This window comes from Aptenodytes patagonicus, chromosome 11 (assembly GCF_965638725.1).
Source record: "Aptenodytes patagonicus chromosome 11, bAptPat1.pri.cur, whole genome shotgun sequence".
In the NCBI taxonomy this organism is placed as follows: Eukaryota; Metazoa; Chordata; class Aves; order Sphenisciformes; family Spheniscidae; genus Aptenodytes; species Aptenodytes patagonicus.
The window spans coordinates 15,254,872-15,273,061 of record NC_134959.1 but is presented as its reverse complement, the minus strand read 5'-3'; the positions used below and the strand labels follow the sequence as shown (position 1 = coordinate 15,273,061).

At 37.7% G+C, this 18,190-nt stretch overlaps 1 protein-coding gene across 8 annotated transcripts in view; it reads right to left on the bottom strand.

Moving 5' to 3' along the window:
• Positions 1–18,190, bottom strand: part of PHKB (phosphorylase kinase regulatory subunit beta) — an 84,568-nt gene that overhangs the window by 10,855 nt on the left and 55,523 nt on the right. For 5 of the 8 annotated variants that reach the window (XM_076349243.1, XM_076349245.1, XM_076349249.1 and 2 more), the window contains 12 exons: positions 17,832–17,887; positions 17,547–17,640; positions 12,799–12,882; positions 12,222–12,326; positions 11,333–11,415; positions 11,162–11,252; positions 10,170–10,231; positions 9,920–10,082; positions 9,007–9,088; positions 6,319–6,376; positions 5,413–5,503; positions 2,921–3,123 (listed from right to left, as the gene is read on the bottom strand). In XM_076349243.1, the coding sequence (XP_076205358.1) occupies positions 2,921–3,123; positions 5,413–5,503; positions 6,319–6,376; positions 9,007–9,088; positions 9,920–10,082; positions 10,170–10,231; positions 11,162–11,252; positions 11,333–11,415; positions 12,222–12,326; positions 12,799–12,882; positions 17,547–17,640; positions 17,832–17,887 (1,172 nt within the window). Of the gene's footprint in view, positions 1–2,920; positions 3,124–4,446; positions 4,538–5,412; positions 5,504–6,318; positions 6,377–9,006; positions 9,089–9,919; positions 10,083–10,169; positions 10,232–11,161; positions 11,253–11,332; positions 11,416–12,221; positions 12,327–12,798; positions 12,883–17,546; positions 17,641–17,831; positions 17,888–18,190 lie in introns of all 8 variants that reach the window. The other 3 variants (XM_076349244.1, XM_076349248.1, XM_076349250.1) reach the window with 1 other exon arrangement.

Genomic DNA, 18,190 nt, shown 5'->3' with positions numbered 1-18,190 from the left:
TGCAGTTAAATGTAATACAGGTGATTTGAAAAGTTTTTGGTTTTGTGATGACTGGAATGTACTGCTAAAGCGGAAGCATGAATCTTGTGTGCTAGAAAAAAAGACTGCTAGTATCTACCTCCAGTGCTGAAATGCTATATTTTCTCTATGAAAAAAATATGGAAGATGGAACACTTAAATTCTAATTTTAAAGCATGCTCACTGATCCTGTAAATCTCAGTCAGTAGCACCTGGCCTCTTCAAAGAAGAGCTTATTCAAATGCATCTGTCTCTTCCTAAATGTGAAAAAATAATTAATTTCTGTAGATGGCAAAGTAAATGCAGATATCGTGGAATATGATAACACTCCAGCACAGGCTATTTGTAGATTGCCTTATCTAAAGAACTAAATAGAACAATCTAATAGGTAAATGATGTTTTAAACTTGATTCAGGTTTGTGGTTCCTAAGCTACGTATAGCTTAGCCTAACCTATTTAGTATAGAATTGGACAACTATGTAGCTGATACACACAACATGTCTTGACTGTTCATCTGTAACAGGGATACTATTCAGTTGGGGGGGTTGTTTTGGGGTTTTTTGAAGAATAAAAAGACATTTTTTGCAACCTTATAGGACAAATCAGGTTTTCTTTACCATGACAGTTAAGTATTTTTGTGTAGAGAACTGCTCTTGAACAATGTCGTTGCTATGCCAGATATCAGATATTCAGATTCACAGAGTATCAGAATTATACCTTGGTGCCTCAAAATATTTTAGGAAAAGCTGTAATGGTAAATACATTTGAACTGCAGAAGGCTTTTATTACCTGATGTCTCCATTACAGACAACACCCTAAAAGAATAAGCTATCTTTTTAGGCAGATTATTGTGCTAAAACTCTGAAAAGAAATAGTTTAGGTACTTTGAAACACCGTTTCCAAGGGATTTGTTGCTCATGGTTGCCAGACTTTCAAGACTGGTTTAGACAAGGCTATATTGTGAGCTCAGCACTTACTTCTAGTAATGTGCTCTAGAATTCTCTACCAGAGAATGCAACTAGAAGCATATGTTGACTTGGAGGAGAATTGTGTGGTTGCAGAAGGTGTCCTGGTTTCGGCAGGGATAGAGTTAATTTCCTTCTTAGTAGCTGGTACAGTGCTGTGTTTTGGATTTAGGAGGAGAACAATGTTGATAACACACCAATGTTTTAGTTGTTGCTACGTAGTGTTTACACTAGTCAAGGACTTCTCAGCTTCCCATGCCCTACCGACTGAGAAGGCGGGGGGGGCACAGCCAGGACAGCTGACCCCAGCTGACCAAAGGGATATCCCACACCATACGACGTCATGCTCAGCATATAAAGCTGGGGGAAGAAGGAGGAAGGGGGGGATGTTCGGAGCGATGGCATTTGTCTTCCCAAGTCACCGTTACGTGTGATGGAGCCCTGCTTTCCTGGAGATGGCTGAACACCTGCCTGCCCATGGGAAGGAGTGAAGGAATTCCTTGTTTTGCTTTGCTTGTGTGCGTAGCTTTTGCTTTACTTATTAAACTGTCTTTATCTCAACCCATGACTTTTCTCACTCTTACCCTTCCGATTCTCTCCCTATCCCACTGGAGGGGAGTGAGCGAGCGGCTGCATGGTGCTTAGTTGCCGGCTGAGTTTAAACCACAACAGAAGGGAATCAAATTCATGCTGCATCCTTCCTAGATTATTGTATTTATGCAGTCTCTACCGTTTACCCATTTGCCCTGAACCTACATGACATAGGTGACTGCTCAAGTGAGCAAAGAGCTTTTAAAGGCCGCCTCATCCAGGAGCTTTAATCCTAGACTGCACTTTTCCCTCCTTCTTCCTCAAGTCCTGAAAGTCTCTGACAGTAAAAGCTCTTACTGTCCTCTCTACCTCTTGATTCTTCCCTCCTTGTCAGTACAGTACATCCCTAGCCTCCGGCCATGTCCCTCTAACCTGCCTGATAGGTGGGCAGGCAGCAGCGCACCCTGTGTGTATCTACACTGCCTATGGGGCACTGTAAAGGAAGAACCAGCATTTGGTTTGGCGTGATCCATTATGCTTCTAGGACTCTATGTCCACATCACATGTTTATCAGTAACACAATTCATGCTAGTTACCAGCCTTAAGCATGCGCAGCACACCTGTACCTAGTAGATGATAAAAAGATTTCTCCAGAGATTGCCTTGCTGCCCATGCACAGAGAGCAAACTGTGAGCAGACTTTGTATCCGCTCTGCAACTGGGAAACTCTGGATGGCAGCCAGTGTGCTGTATGTCTGCTGCCAGGTAAGAAACTGTCTCAGGAGCACCACTAATACACTCAAGTGCATGCTTTATTATTTCAGGTATGGATATGAGGCCAGCTGCAATCTAAAACAGAACCCTTCAACTCACTGCATTGCTAATGGAGACTCACTGTGTCTATGCCAGAGCTACACACAGTCTGGTTAGCCAGCTCGTCACTGCCTACTCAGCCACTCAGTGAGCCAGGCAGAACATTCTGCCTGTTGGCTGCTGGCAGGACAGGGTGACCTGGAGGCAGCACACTTGCCATTGCTCATTTGCTGTACAGAATGCATCTAACCCCACTACACTATTTTTGGTTTTAAAGCCCTAATGTGATAGGGATCAAGCTTTGAAAAATCCTACAGTTCACTGTATTAGCTGTAGGGAAGCTTCAAGTGGACTATTACAAGGACTGCCCCTCCTCCACTTTACACTGTTGCCTGGCAAATTTGAGATTAGCTGTGTACCCATTTTTGGCACAATGATTTAAAGCAGGCTTCCTAGAAATGTAAAATTGAAGTATACAAGTTTTGCTGCATCATCTTATATAAACCATTTTTGCAGTGTAGCAATAACCTCTGTTAAGTATGTATGTTCCCCTGCAATACCAGTAGTAAGAACAACAGTAGATACTTTACTGACCCAATCCGTATCTTCAGCATGCCACTGAAAAGTTCAGGTGAATTTGAGATGATCCAGCCAATATGTATGACAAGTTCCTGCTGAACTACGGCTTCTCTTTGATCTTGTAAATGACATTTTTCATAGATGATGTTCTTAATCACTCCTGGGGATAACGGATTAGAAATAACTTCTTCCTCTTGGCCAAAAGCTCCAAGTGTCACCTATGGTATATTGAAAACAATTCAGAAGATATGGACAGGAATAAAACCACCATAGAAGCAATTCAGAAATGAAGCTTCATGAACTCTGCTTTTCTTGTTAAAATTTCACAGTACAAAAATAATTTTATCTCCATGACTGATGCTTGTTAATACTGTTAGTTGGATGCTATTAAAATAACAAAATTCACTAAAGACCACAGTAAATATGAAATGTACTTTTATTTTCATTTGGAAAAATGTAAGACCACTGCTTTGGTTTCAAAACTGGCTGTGTAATCACGACTGTACGCTATGTTTAGATAGTCCTTCATTTCTGACATTTCAGCTGTGGAGCTCACTTAAAATTCAGAATTAAATTAATAGGGTTTTTTTCTTATTTCTAATAGCATCCTAAAAGTTACAGCCTTCATTTGAAGAAAATATATTGCTGGTTCTGGATTGTTTAACCACAAAAAAAGGAATTTTGTTAAAACTCTGATTTGCTTTTAATCTGCTGTCAGTAAAACACAGCAACAGTAATTTTTCTCCTATAATAAAGATCATTATTATAAATGGATCAATGAAGGCAAGTTAGGTTAAAAAGATGAGAATCAAGAGCTACAAATCATGCTGCATGCGGGTGCAGCTTCCTTTACAGTTATGTACCACCAGAAGCACATACCCAGTCTGGAGCAAGACAACAACAAATCTGTCATAATAGCACTGCATACAGGTAAGTGTACGCATACACATATTTTAATACCAAAATACATAATATCCAATTCCTACTATTTGGAAACAGCTCTTCATGAACTTAATTAGAATTATTGTGCTGGGGGGAAAAAAAAAGTTCTCCTTAGGAAAGGTAGAAACACTGATGAGTAAACTTTGTTTGGAACAGAAAACTCAAATCCTGAAAGACTTTTTGCTCAACTGCCACCCATCCGTTATCTTAGGCTCAATTACAGAGAGAGTGGCTACATCTTCATTAAGTAAGTCTTAAAAAGAAGCTTTATTACTTGACTCCATCTACTTTTGTGAAATAGGAGGGCATATATATATAAAATCGAAGGAGTTATGTAAATCATGCCTCTTCCCTTCTTATCTAGACACTGAACTGTCTTTTCAGTATTGTTCTGTCATTAAATAAATTTATTAGGCCATAGTATATGCAAGTATTCAATATATCTTTATTTTCTCTGGATTTTTCTTCTTCAGTAACGATTTTTTTAAGCCATTGGGTACTTTTAAGAGAAGCGTCAGAGGCCTCCAAAATTAAAAAGCCCATTTATTTAGTTTCTCTGTTGTCATTCCTTAATACATTTCTGAGTAGTAAAGACTTACCTGCTTGCCCTGAACTAAAACATTAGTAATAGATGGTGCAAGGCTGTCCACTAGTTTACCTAAAAGACTTGCTGCGAAGCGCACAACAGACCTGAGGGCAGAAAACAGAGCAATCCCACTACATATCAAAAGCTAGTTTAATGAATTCATATATAAGTTTGAAGTCTGCCACAGCAGAGATCTCAAAACTAGCTCAGTAAATACATACATTATTTGTAAAGCAGAATTTGGATCATATTTTATGTAATCTTCTATGGATTTTCATTTTTTAGTCTAGATATAGCTTAATGGATCAAAAATAAATTCAGTTAGAACTCATTAAACTACCAACTCCATAAAAAGCTTGTTGTTCTTTTCTCAGCAGCATCTTGAAAACAGACAGGTAAGAGATGCCAGCTTCTCTTTTGTGACATTTTCATAATTTTGCAAGATAAGCTTGGTAATTTTTTTTAGTCTATTTAAGGAAGAGTTAGAAAGATTTTGCAAGAGAAAGTACAACATGTAACACCAAGGCTTTCTTTTGTTTTCCATGCTGAGGTAGTATTTTGCATGGGTAGCATGAAAAGAAGAGACTTGTGTAAACTGCTAGGTTAAGAACTAGCTGTAACTTCTAAGAAAAACATTTTTTCATATATACAGTTGATGGTTAAAGATGTAAATGCTTTTAATAATAATTTCCTGACAAAATGCAAACCTAATAGACCCGTATTTGAGCTTTTCTAGCACAGGCTTTTAGGCTACTAAGAATCATTTATCCACAGAGACAATGAACGAGTTGTAATACTGTATAGTGTTAGTAAAAAATTCCAACAGTTGATGCTGATTCCTGTGAAAACTGCTACACACTTAAGATCAAGAGCAAAGCATTTCAGAAATGCATTAGCTGATACTATCAAAATACAAATAAGCAAAACAAAAAAAAAAGACTTTCACGGAGCTCCATTTCAGACCTCTGGGGCACTTTACCTGTTTCCCATGTACCAGTAAAGTAGTAATATGTGGGGCTATAGAAGAAGAAAATTTCTGTGCAAATGCAGCACTGTAGCGCAACACCAACCTATATGTATGTCACATGGCAACCATGGAAGAGAAATGAAAAACAGTTTACATATTTTGTTTCTAAAAGTACTTGTGATTATTATTCTTTACAAAAAATAGCACCCAAGGTATTTTGGTTCTCCCTTATTATTGGCAAAGGCCCAGTTAACTGTATGACCAGACTAAAATGAAAAACGAGAAACAAATTTTATATTAACAGACTCATCTGCTAGGAAAAGTTACAAAGTGAGAGAACAGAATTCAGGACAGGCTCAACTCATTTCTTCGATAAAAAGAAATGAAATTTCTACTGAGCTTCAGGGCAAAGAAATTAATAACATGTAAATACCAACCTACTTGCTGAAACCTTTTAAAGTTATTGTGACAAAGTCAAGCTCCAAGCAAATTATATCAGGGCAATAAATAAACTGTGTAAGGGTATGAACTTAACTGACTTGTATTTGATCACCAGTCTTACTACAGAAAGCTACTGAAAATATTTTATCGTGCCCTGTAAGAAATAAGAATATTAGTATTCTTTTCTCATTATTTGAATTTAATGGGAACTGTACATCGCCAGTAGCACTCATAGCAAAACCAGCTTATTACTCTTCTATATTTTAAAAGACAACAGTAAGAAAATACTTAATTTTTTTTTAAAGCATTATAGACCAGATCTTAAGCTGCAATGAACCAATACAATTTTGTCAGTAAAGCCGCCCTTTTTTCTTTCCTCCTTCAAGTACGTAAGGATCTGGCTTTACTCGCTATAAACACACTAGGAAAAAAAAAAATTGGTGTAAAACAAAAGGAATGTGATATATGTATACAAACCAGAGCTTTTTGCTGCCAGCTCGTCTATAGATTCTTTCAATATGCTCAGCAACAGTACCTAAATGCATTTAAAAAGAAAAACCACAAACAAAACACAAACAAAAAAGATGCACAGGTTTTCATTTAATAGTAATAAGGTAAATTTGATGAGATCAGTTAATTCTGAATCAGCTTTAGTAAAGCACTTACCTTTTGTGCTCAACATCTAAAAATTTAGATGCAATAAGTCCCCTGTCATCCAGTTGAATGTTGTTACGCAAGAAGCCAAACCAGATTTCAGCAAAATTTGCTGCGCATGCTATAGAGAGACTTACGATATCACCTATTGTTGCAATATATTGGGGAAAATTAACCTATGTACAGATTTGGCCTATAAAGGTACATGCCCATCATAAGGTACATCCTCAAACTGCAGATTATGTTTTGGGTACGGGATGTAGATACTCTCTCCACTGTCTTGCCTCTTTGTTGAGCTAAAACCTACAGGAAGCAACAGGGAAGTCTTGTGCTTGACAGTGTAGTTCATTGAAGTGATGTTAGGTTTGGACAAAGTTTGCAACAGCTGATACCCAAGACACAAGTTGTTTTCAGCTTTGTATATGAACAACAGATCACCTGGTTAATCATGTGGAACGTGAGACTTTCATTTTACAGGAAGTTGGGAGAGTGCCAAAGAGAGGATCTTTCACTGCTTTGTGGCTCTGCCCTGAATAACCACAATAAGGTGCCCACAAAGATACCTAAGTGACTGTGTGTGCTAGCTTTGGTAATCGGGCGTGTTACAGCACTACTCTAGTGAAGCTAATTATCACTGTTGCAAAGTACAGCAGGGGATATTGGACAGATATATAAGACATTGTATTACTGATTTACTACTCTTCCTCTCCAAGCTGATTTTCTGTGTGCCAAAACCAAAGAGAACATTTTGTGCAGTGTTATGTATTAAACTAGCATCATGCTGTACAGACATGACCTAAAAAAGAGAGGGCAGGAAACGAGAAGGGCACTGCTTCTAAGTCAAAGTAGGTAGGTCCAGGATTCAGAGAAGGCATGAAGTACATTAATCAGAACACTAGATACCATTCTTTTGTCAGCCCATAGTTGATCTTAGTGCATCAACTTGGTATACTGACATCCCTTCAACTGTGCGGGGGTCAAGTGGGGACCATTACGTTAAAGGTAAAAATGGTGACGAACACTCCGTTATTTAGACTTCATTTAGCTTCTAGATTTTAAATTCTCAGATGGAATGGTAGTGTTTTTCATGCCAGGCGCTTACTGGTGAACAGTAAGTTCATCTGTAACAACAACAGTAGCGGAAGTTGACTCACAAAATCATAGCCTGTGCCTGTCAGCTGGAACATCCAAGGTTCTTCAGCTTTTATTTTTAGATTTGTTGTATTGATTGTGTGATTATTTAATGTCAGTCTTGGTAATCTCCAGTCGTAGGAGGACAGGAACTTTTAGTCAGTGACTCAGACTGTTTAATGCAAGGTGCATATTAAAAAGGTTATCATCATCTACAACTTCATATGGGATGGCACAAAAAGGTCTATAGAAGTTAGCTCTGAACAGTCAGAGGCACAACAGTACTTCTTTGACCTAAATGGTTTCAAGAGAGTTTTTAAGTTCATCATCATGATCTAATGGTCAAAAGCGGCTATGCTGGTTGCTTACAGAGGTTAGGAAGTCTGCCTCAAGTTGTTTCCAGAGCAAAGAAGGGGACAGCCTACAAAGGACTATAGAAAGCTACTGAGGCTCTCAAAGCCCAACAACAGTACAGATAACAGTGGCAAAAAAGCCTGCTTCAAAGGCTACGCGTGCCTAATGCTCAGATTCCAACCATGACTTTGGATTCACATTGTATTTCAACAATGCACTGTGTATCAGCCAATGAATTTTATTCCACTTTACATTGTTTTCTATGACATTTTTAATATAGCAATATGGATATAATGTATATTTATGTCAAAATGACAGCTCTTCGTCACAAGAACCAGCTGTCCTGTATCAAAATTATGAAGCGGGGCTCTATAACATGAGGTGGTGAGTTACACTGCTTGATGAATAACTAAGAGAATATTATCTGATCTTAACATTCCTCTTTTTCTGGGGCGTATTCATATATACAAAGGCAGCTAATAAGCAGTCTTTGGAAAAAAAAACACACCAAACCTTGCAGCACAAAAGCCACAAGCCTTAGTAGCCTCTGCTGAATTATTTTACATTAATTTAAATCCTGTGCTCTAATACAAAGCCATAATACAAAATTAGAGTAGAGTAAGATTGACAGATATATTGAATTAGCCTGATTACATACAAGTAAAATAAAAATTCAGTATAAAGCCTCACACATTTCAGACTAAATGTTACAGACACGCAAACTTGTCTTTAGTTTCAGTTTTCTATACAAGGTTAAATCCCCTGTTTTTTATATCTATGTGTTCAAAATTACAACCAGATAGAGCACCTGCCTACAAACAATCTAAAAGAGTTCATATATTTAACAGCTCATTCCCCACCGCACTATGAATTTGCATGTCCCATTTAATGCAAAAATTGCTTTAAATGGCAAAGGAAATAGCTACACAACTGCCTGCATGCATGGCCATTATTCATGTTCATTACAACTAAACATACAGCTGCTTCCTGAAATACTCAGAATAGTCAAATGAAAAAAGCTCTTACCTTCCTTGGTGATAAAATTCGGTCCTTCCCTTTTAAGCAATATACTCGAGAGTAACGCTTGACTTGCTAGGCAATTGCAGTCCTTAAAAAAAACAGGAACAACATAACCACAAATTGCCTTCAGATATTCAGTGAAGCAGAACCAGAAGAGCTATTAGAAATGTCATGTGAAACCAAAGGGCCTTTTTTTTTAATTAAAAAAAAAAGTCTACAAATTTCGTTTCTAAGGGGACTTCACAACTATTTCATACCCTATGTATGCCATGTCCTTGTCACTGCTGCTTGCAGAGGCTTCTCCGTGGTTCAAGTTACGTTGTAATAAATTGGCCTCAGAAGTGTTTCCTGATTTTCTGTTCCTGGGTCCTGTCATTTACAGCAGAAACGCTTGTAATGACATAGGGAACCAAGCAGGATACTTTGTGTGTTCCTATTGAGCACTGGATCTAGAAACAGTCACTGGTAGTTTTCCTCTAGATACAGGAAAAATGCCAGATCTTAATGTCTCATTAAGAAGTTACCAGTCTATCAGAGTGAATACCAACTGTTGAAGGCTTTTGCATTTTAGTCTAGCAATAAAATATCTATTCATAAGACACATGACAAACGGATCCCCTTTTAGATGGTCATTTATTACCAGAAGAAGATTTGGGTAGCTGGGACAAATGGAAGCCAACAGTTACAGCACGAAGGGCCAGAAAGTTCTGTGATGTTAAGATAAAGGACTGTCAAGAGGAAGATTCCTCAAGTACGAAGAGAAACATCAGGCATTTTATGTTACTAGCTACTTGATTAACATTGAACCATGACACTAATCATGTTGATCTAAGTAGGCTGCTGTTAAAAAGAATACCAGCACATAATTTCTCATTTCATGAGAATGAAGTTACACTGTATTTTTATCAAGTTTTCTTACATTAAGTTTCTGCAGGATCTCATATGTTGACTTGTTTTTCCAGTCATTAATATTTACATCTGGTTGCTGCTCAAGTTCAGAAGCATTTGGAGTACTAGACTGTCTCTTGACTTTTAAATGTTTTGGAAGATCCAGCTCCTCCAAACTCTTAAATACAGGAGCCCTGAAAAATAATATTTCATTTCTTCATAGTTCAGAAAATATTTTAATTATCAAGTACTTCATCATTATTATTTACACACAGCCTTACTCTTCTGTTTCAGTGATTCTTAGGAAGTCAAGTTGTTCAACAACTGCTCCAGATATTAATGTCTGCAATGAAAAATTGAAAAAATGAAAAAAGATGCAGAAACGTACATAACTATATAGTCGTCTTTTGATCTCAATATGTTGCTGGTGGTTTCCACTGAGAAAGTAGTTTCTTTATCTACAGTGCCAAATATCTTTGCACTTTCAGAGTATCTTTCCTCTTTCTTATGATCTCACGTAAGACAGCAGAAGTCTCTCGGGGCTGCTGTCTCTTTTTTGCTGGCATTCTGCTGTTCTTTTGCCTACAGTGTACAGCTTAATCAAGCAATGTCCAGCCCCCCTCCCCAAAACGGGTCTGATGAAAACACCCAAGATAAGGATTTGCATTCCTCAGAGTCCTGCATGACACCCGTGTTCTGGATCGTAATGCTCATTGTTTCAGGGATCGCTGAAGGATGGGTAGTTTTCCCATCAGTCTCAGTGATGTTACAGGAAAACGCAACATAATAGCATTTCCTACTCTGTAGGAATGTAGTAACGTTCCTGCTTTTAGATTAATTGAAACAGCAAAGATGTTAAAACTAGATCTTAGTTCTTGTAAGAATTTTAATATCTGTGAAGCACCTTTTTTTTTTCCCCCTCATTGATTATCTAATCAAAAGAAGTCCCTCAATGCCTGACATCGTGGGTTTATCCTTTGGTGGTAATTTCACAAGATTGCCGAACATAAAAAAAACCCTTCTCCCTTCTGAAAATCCTCTATGAAGATTATCACTTTCAAAAGACTCATCAAAAGGAATTGAAGTAAGCCCATGTTTATTTTAACAATAATATAAGCTAAGACAAAAACTGTACCAAATGTCTTGGGTCTTGACTCCTTAATTTTATGATACTAAATAAAATACTTAGAAGTCACATGAAAAACAAAAGTAGTAAGAATACATGTACCAGAACTAGGAGGTAAGAACACAGCATTCAGGAAGAACATCATACCTGTACTCTGTCAACATGAACTTTCACTCCTCCAACAATTCCCTTTCTAAAGGCTGCCAACATATCTAATATTGGATTGAATCTGCTCCCTCTGAAATTTGAAACAGAACTCCATTAATCTTGCAATTAGGTAAATACCACACTGCAAATGATGCTTTTCTCTCTCTCTACCTTATATTGTCTTCACGGATAAGTACAACAAACAGGGGACGACCATGCATTTTCCAATACTGCTTAATGAACTGCAGTGCATTCTACGTAAGAAATAATACGTTAGTCACAGAAAAAAAATACACAAGCACAACGTACCAGAATACACAGTGCAAGATACTAGAACAGCTATCATAAAACAACAGCACTGAAACACCCAACAGATTAAAAAACCCTTAGTTAATAAGCCACTGACAGATTTCTTCAACGAATATAAGCTGCTTTCACGCCCTGCTATTTCACAACTTTTCTGGAAATACTCCTAGCACATACATTGATCACAGACTAAACCACTAGTCAGAGTGCGGTGTACTGAACTACACGTAATGACCTAGTAAGTAGGCATGGGAATCCAGGGCTCGAATTGTAGCCACTAGCATGGAATAACCAGTGCCGCCACCTACGCACTGCAGGTAGCTGCTCAAGCACAGGGGACTTGACAGGTAAGCTTTGCACTGCTGCCTGCCTTAAAAGTTAGGGAAGGAAGGCCATTTTTAATATTTGTGCAAAGTCAAGTAATATTTCCTGCAGGTGAGGCTTTCGTATTTCCCCTAAACAGACCAGTTTCCCAAAGAAACAAATGGGACTGTGCTGCGCTACACCATTCCCCATCACTTTTGGGTGAGTTTTTTTTGTCAGATAGAGATACTCGCTAGAACTCGTACTGGGCTGATAGGATATTCATCTTAATACACTTTCCAGCATAAACTGCGAGTTTGTTTTTGTATTAGAAGAACACACACTATACAGTGTTCCCCTCTCAGTCTTCTATTTTGTCAAACTTCACAGTTTATTCTTCTACAGACTCTGTTTTTGTCAGTTTCTCAATGAAAAAGTTACAGATAAATACCTTAATGTCATCAATCAACATCATAACATCCTGGGACATGTAGAAATCACTTAGATCAAAAATGATCGAGTAGCAAACTACAGTCTTTCCTAGTATTCGATAAATCTGTTGAGAGAGAAAGCCTCCATTAATCTTTTCTTTAAAATATCTGAAGCACTGAAGTAGCTGAAAAGGAAAAAAGGTATTTTGAAACTATCAAAGTAATAACCAATGTAGAACAGTTGAATTAAAACAAGTATTTAAGATAAAACCTACAAATCTAATTTTAGGTACTCTGTTTTTTATTAGGTATGCAAATCTAGATTCCATTTCAGTTAAAGCAGTTCACTTCATCACCATTCAGCCTATTTTGGCCAAGTATTACTGTAATTGGATGTCTAGGAAACATATGACAGTTTAATAGTAAAACAGAGCACACACATTCATAATAGCAAAATACATTACGAGCACTTTAAAATAAGATATATGCATAAAATAAAATTACATTTCAATCCTATTTAAAATCATTCCGAGACTAATTCAATGTTTATCTGAAATATACATCAATAACAACAATATAAAAATTTCTTGCAACAACCTTTGATGTTCCAAGGCATCCTATAGGCCTGTCCGGTCTTCCAGATAATCCCAGTTTGTCATTGACTCCCAAATGGAAGTAAGCCTGTGAGAAAGAACCATGAAAACTGAGGGAAACCTAGATACAAGCCTTTCTTGTGCTCCTACTGGGTCTCACATAGAAAGCTGTGTGCGTTCTGCTTTAATCAGAAAACACGATTCATAAAATGTGGTCATAATTTCTATTGGGTTTTTTCCTTTTTTTTCCCAAACATACATCTATATAACAGCAATCAATGAAGTAAGAGAACACTGGATTTGGTAAATGTACAGTTCAAAGACCAAATTTAATTCTTTTGATAACAACAGGTATCTTTACAGCAAGGAAAAATCAACCAGGTAATGGAAGCAAGAAACACAAGCTGCGAGAAGACAAGACGCAAGCAGTCTGCTCCCTGACAGTCAGTCAGTCATTCCAGTGCAACGCACGTCACTTCTGGCAGGCCAGTGCTGCGCTGTGGATACGGCGTGACAGTTTCCCTTCCCTCTTTCTAATAATAATTCTGCGAGGTCGAAGGATTTTCACCTTACTTATGAAGGTGAAAATGCAGTGAATAGTGGTTTACATTAAAAGAGAGATGTCTTCATTAAGGGTAAGCAGGAGTGCTGGGTAGGATCCCGATGCTATGATTAGGACACATGGGTGCAACTTTGGGCGTGGGCAAAGCACCAGAGTCCTGCCTATCTGCATAGTTTCCAAATTCAACTAAAACTTGTTGTTTCCTGTATTAGGTCTTATTTTTACCTTCTTACTCCTATTATTTTTCTAGCCTATATAATTAAAATATTTTTTAGATCTTCAAATTGCTCATTGAAATAATTTTTTTAAAGGACCATTTTTTAAAGGATCATTTACATTTATTGTCTGGCCAATTTTGCCTTCTGTAATGCTTTTCCGATGTGGATACAAAGGCAAAACAGTAATACAGGAACTCTTTAAAGATCTTTATTCTAATTTTAGCAAAGGCCTGCAAAATTAACGCATCAACAACACAAGCAAGAGAGAATTACCTCATTATTCATTGCTTGATTCTTATTTGAGTTGAATTACGTATGCCTAGTATTACTTCAACTGGTATAATTTTGTAACACTTGCATATTAAAGAAATAATCGTCATTTATTACAGTGTATGAGAATAAAACCATAAAAACCCACTAAGCTGTGAGCAAGACAGTATAAAAGTATCAGTTAAACCAGACTGAAAGGTGTCATTTTTTCCTTATTTGTGCTGTTTTAGGTAAGGAACCCACTATTACTAAAACGTCAGAACATTTTCCTAAGCTCAATCTTTCTTTATGTTATAGGAAGATAATTCAGAAGCAAATGAAAGTGAACATTTGAACAAACATTACACTCCACAGCTTTTTACTGCTGTCAGCTTGGGGCCTTCCTGTATTGCCTGTGTTTCTGCATTAATACCAAGAACTATTTAAAAAAGAAAATAAACAAAATTACCTACATCACCTGTTTGTCCAGGCTAAGTAACCGTATTCAAGTGGGAAAGGAATGGAGACATCAAAACATTGACAGCTTTAAACAACCCGTCTATACATAACAAAGCCAAAAGAATGTTGAACCCCTTTTTGTAGTAAATAATGGAGACTAGAAGAATGGCAGTAGACATTGTAATTTAACACTAAAAGGACCTTCATTTTGCTAGAACAAAATTGATTTTATGTCTTAGAACGTAAGATATAAAATGCTTTCTTAACAAAAAAAGAACTCCAGGAGTACTGCAATATTGTCTCTTCCCTTGAAAACTCCTTCTTTAGCTTGAGGCCTCCTGTTGTTCTACGGTCTACTAAAGCAATGTCATCTTCCAGTAATAGCCTTCCATCGTGATCTGTTACAATCAAACCCAGTTCTGATTCAGCACCAGAGTAACTGAACAAGAGTACAGTTTCATGCAAGTCCAGCTGCTGCAAGCGGGCTTTCTTTTGATTAAAATGCCCTTCAGTTCTGGAATATCAGAGCTGCTAATAGCAAGAAACAGCTGCGAAAGCAGACTGGACTGTTGGGTTCATTTGAGAGTGAATCAAACTAGAGTGGTCTTTCACACCATCTGTTTCTGTGTTCTTTTATGTTATCAGTCTGTGCCTATGGAGTATTCTGCGATTCTCCTGTACTATACTTCCACTACATATATACTTTTTCTCTATATATTGCGTGCATCGTCTCCCATTTTCTTGTTTTCCTCTTCCTCCTCTTTTCAGTCCCCGCCCTAGACTTTGTGGATCTGTTTACATGACCCCAGTCCTACTTTCAATCCCTAATTTTCCTGAACCAATGTCTTCCCCTCATCCCTTTGTTTCTTTTTACACTACTTTTTTGGACACGAGCCCGTTGATAAGTCTAGAGGTTTAAACTGTTCTCATGTGCCACTAGAGCAGTTCAGAAGTTTCTAATTAAACACTACTGGGAGCTGACAGCATCGGAATAGTGAATCTTGACATCCCTGTTCTCTATGGATCAACCCTCTTTTCCCAAAACTACAGATAATTGTTCCAGCCGTAGCTTCCCCTCCCCACAAAGGATGACAAATATTACCAGGGTTTTTTTGTTCGTTTGCTTTTTGGTGTGTATTGTTTTTTTGCATAAGCCCACAGATCAAACCTCAGTTCTCCTAATGCCCCAAACACTTTCATTGCTTCAGCTGCACAGCTATTCAGCTTTACAGCTACAGCGTAGCCTTTTCTGGAAGCCCTCCAGGAAGACGGTTTGCATCATGCGATTTAATATTTTCATGACTTTCTTTTTAAAAGTAAATTTTGATGAGGCAGATGTACCTACCCATCATAAGTATAAAGCAAATGTCAGAATTGCCAGATGTCTCGCCAGCTTTTGAAAAATAAATCCTAATACAGAAGTTGTCATAGCTTATATAGGAAATTAATTGATAATAATAAAACTTAATGAAGGTCTCATCTTTTTGTCAGGGAGACCAAAGAAATGATGGATGACTGAGACATGATATATACTTCTATTGTAAATTTATGGAGTATCTATTTATTAAACCAAAATTTCACATACAGAATTTCAGGACAAACACAGTCAGTGAGAATCCATTTTGAAATACATTATCAAGAAAACTAGTGAGCAAAAATGGGCTGAGAAATGAACAAGGCTGAATGTAAACAAGGGTATTTCTTCTCTCTCTGTTTAAGTATTTCTCAGGTGTTAGTGGCAGTCATTAGTTGGGGTAAGCGTTTTCTGAATTAGCTAGCAAGGTTTTGGTACATCAGTTATCCTCACAAACTTAGGAAGCCCAAAGTATGTTGCTACGTTCTCTATTTTTGGTTTTACTTTTTTCTGTGTCCTACAGGCTTCTGATACAGATTAATGGCATCAGCCACGTGATCCTGATTTCAGAGGGAGAGACTCGCAGAGCGATTTGTCCCACAACTGCAACAAACTAACTACATTCATTATACTTCCCCCAGATATCCAGAATTCATCACTCTTGTTTGAGACAATTTGTGTAATTCCAAGTTGGACAAACTCTTTATGTACCTGATCCACGATCAAACTCAGGTGGTGAAGTACAAAATATGTCAAGTGCACATCCGTGATTCGGGATCAGCTTACCTGCCTGACAGTTTCTGCAGCTTTATGTACAGTGGGACTATTTTCAAGGCTTTTTCAGAGGAAGGGTCGAAGTATATCAGAGAGAGAGGTAAATAGGCACCCAGTACTCATACAGATTTTTATTAGGACTTTTGACAAGTTTACCTCCAATTGCTGATCAACGCATTTATCATTCAGAGCAGCATTTGTCATAGTCTCTGACATTTAAATGTATTTCCAGGACGAACAGCAGTGGGAAGCTGGAAGCACATACTCAGTGTAGCCAAAGTGCTATATATAAAGTACTAACAATGACTGAACAAAAAAGAGGCCATGGTAGTGCTAAGAGAACACTGAAATGGACCAGTACGGCCTGTCGCTGCCATGCGTCTTTGACTGCTGGCTTCACGTGGCATTGGCAGCTACCTGAACAGAGGCATCTAGGCTGGCATCATCAGGGAGGCTCAGTACAGATAAGGGCTAAAAGGGCCAGCCTTTGAAGTGAAAGGGTACGGTACTCCACGAGGAGACTCCTTGCCTGTATAGAAAAAGGAAAGCCTGAAGCCTTCACAAGGGATGAAGGGGATTCTGAAGACGTCCTTCAGGCCAGTAATTTTTGACCGTAGATTTTTAAATGTGCTGAGTTAAAGGGGTAAACCGAAAAAGGTTTAAACACTAAACCTCCTGGATATAGTCAACTCGCAGGACTGCTAAAAAAACACTTACAGAAGACTGTATAATGCCTGTTACAGGGGCTACGCTATGAAATTATATGATGGTTTATGCCTACTGCCTTAATCTGTTTCTTTGACTACTGCTCATTTGCTTGTTTCTCCATCAAGTTTCACTTAGTCTACTGTGCTATTAATATTGTTAAAATTTTATTAGTCATTCGTTATTCTTCGAAAGTGGCTCAGGTAATAAGCCTCATCAGATAATATAGAACGTCTGAGCTTCAGTGTTTCACTGAAAGCTCTAACTAGGCAGGTATAACTGACCAGCGTCAGCGTATCTTGCAATTGAGTAACACAAAAACGTAGATAACAAGCTTAAGGAGATACAAGTCTAATAGCTTGGTATAAATTCCTACTGTTACAAAAGAAATTTATAGACAGATAAATAATTTTAAATGCAGAATTCCTTACTTTGACAAGTTCTTTTTGAGCCCATATCTGAATTGGTTCCACCTGCTGGGGGGTCTGAGTTTGGATTCCATATGTGTTCAGAAAAACTTGTAGGCTACGAACAAAATAATGACAAATTTAATGACGAATCAGAGAACAGTCATAGTTTTAACAGTTATCTTGGCAGCAGATACACGAGTAGCAGTATTGTATGCTACGCTTCCTCGAATACCGTTGGCAAATTTAAGATGTCTATTGTTCAAGACTTCCTTAACATATACATTCTTAACGAAAGTAAATACATACCGCTGACTTTCTGCTATCAGGGCCACACGTACTACCAAATCATTTTCCAAAGGGCCCTAGAAAATAATGAAAAAACATTTATTAGCATCGCTAACTAAGTATTTTGTTAGACATAGCATGAAAAGGGACAATGGCTATTTAAACAATTCACAAGTATGACAGACATCACTGCCTGCACTGCTTTTTCTTACTGTGTGAACAAATTGAAAGAACAATGCAGGACTAAAACTTGTAAATCTCAAAACTATGGGAAGACTATCCTATCAATAATACTTTGCAAGATGCATTTTGGAGAATTAATAATAAATAGGTTTCTGCTAATTATTTCCACTGTTTGGTTTGGTTTGTTGTTTTCGGGT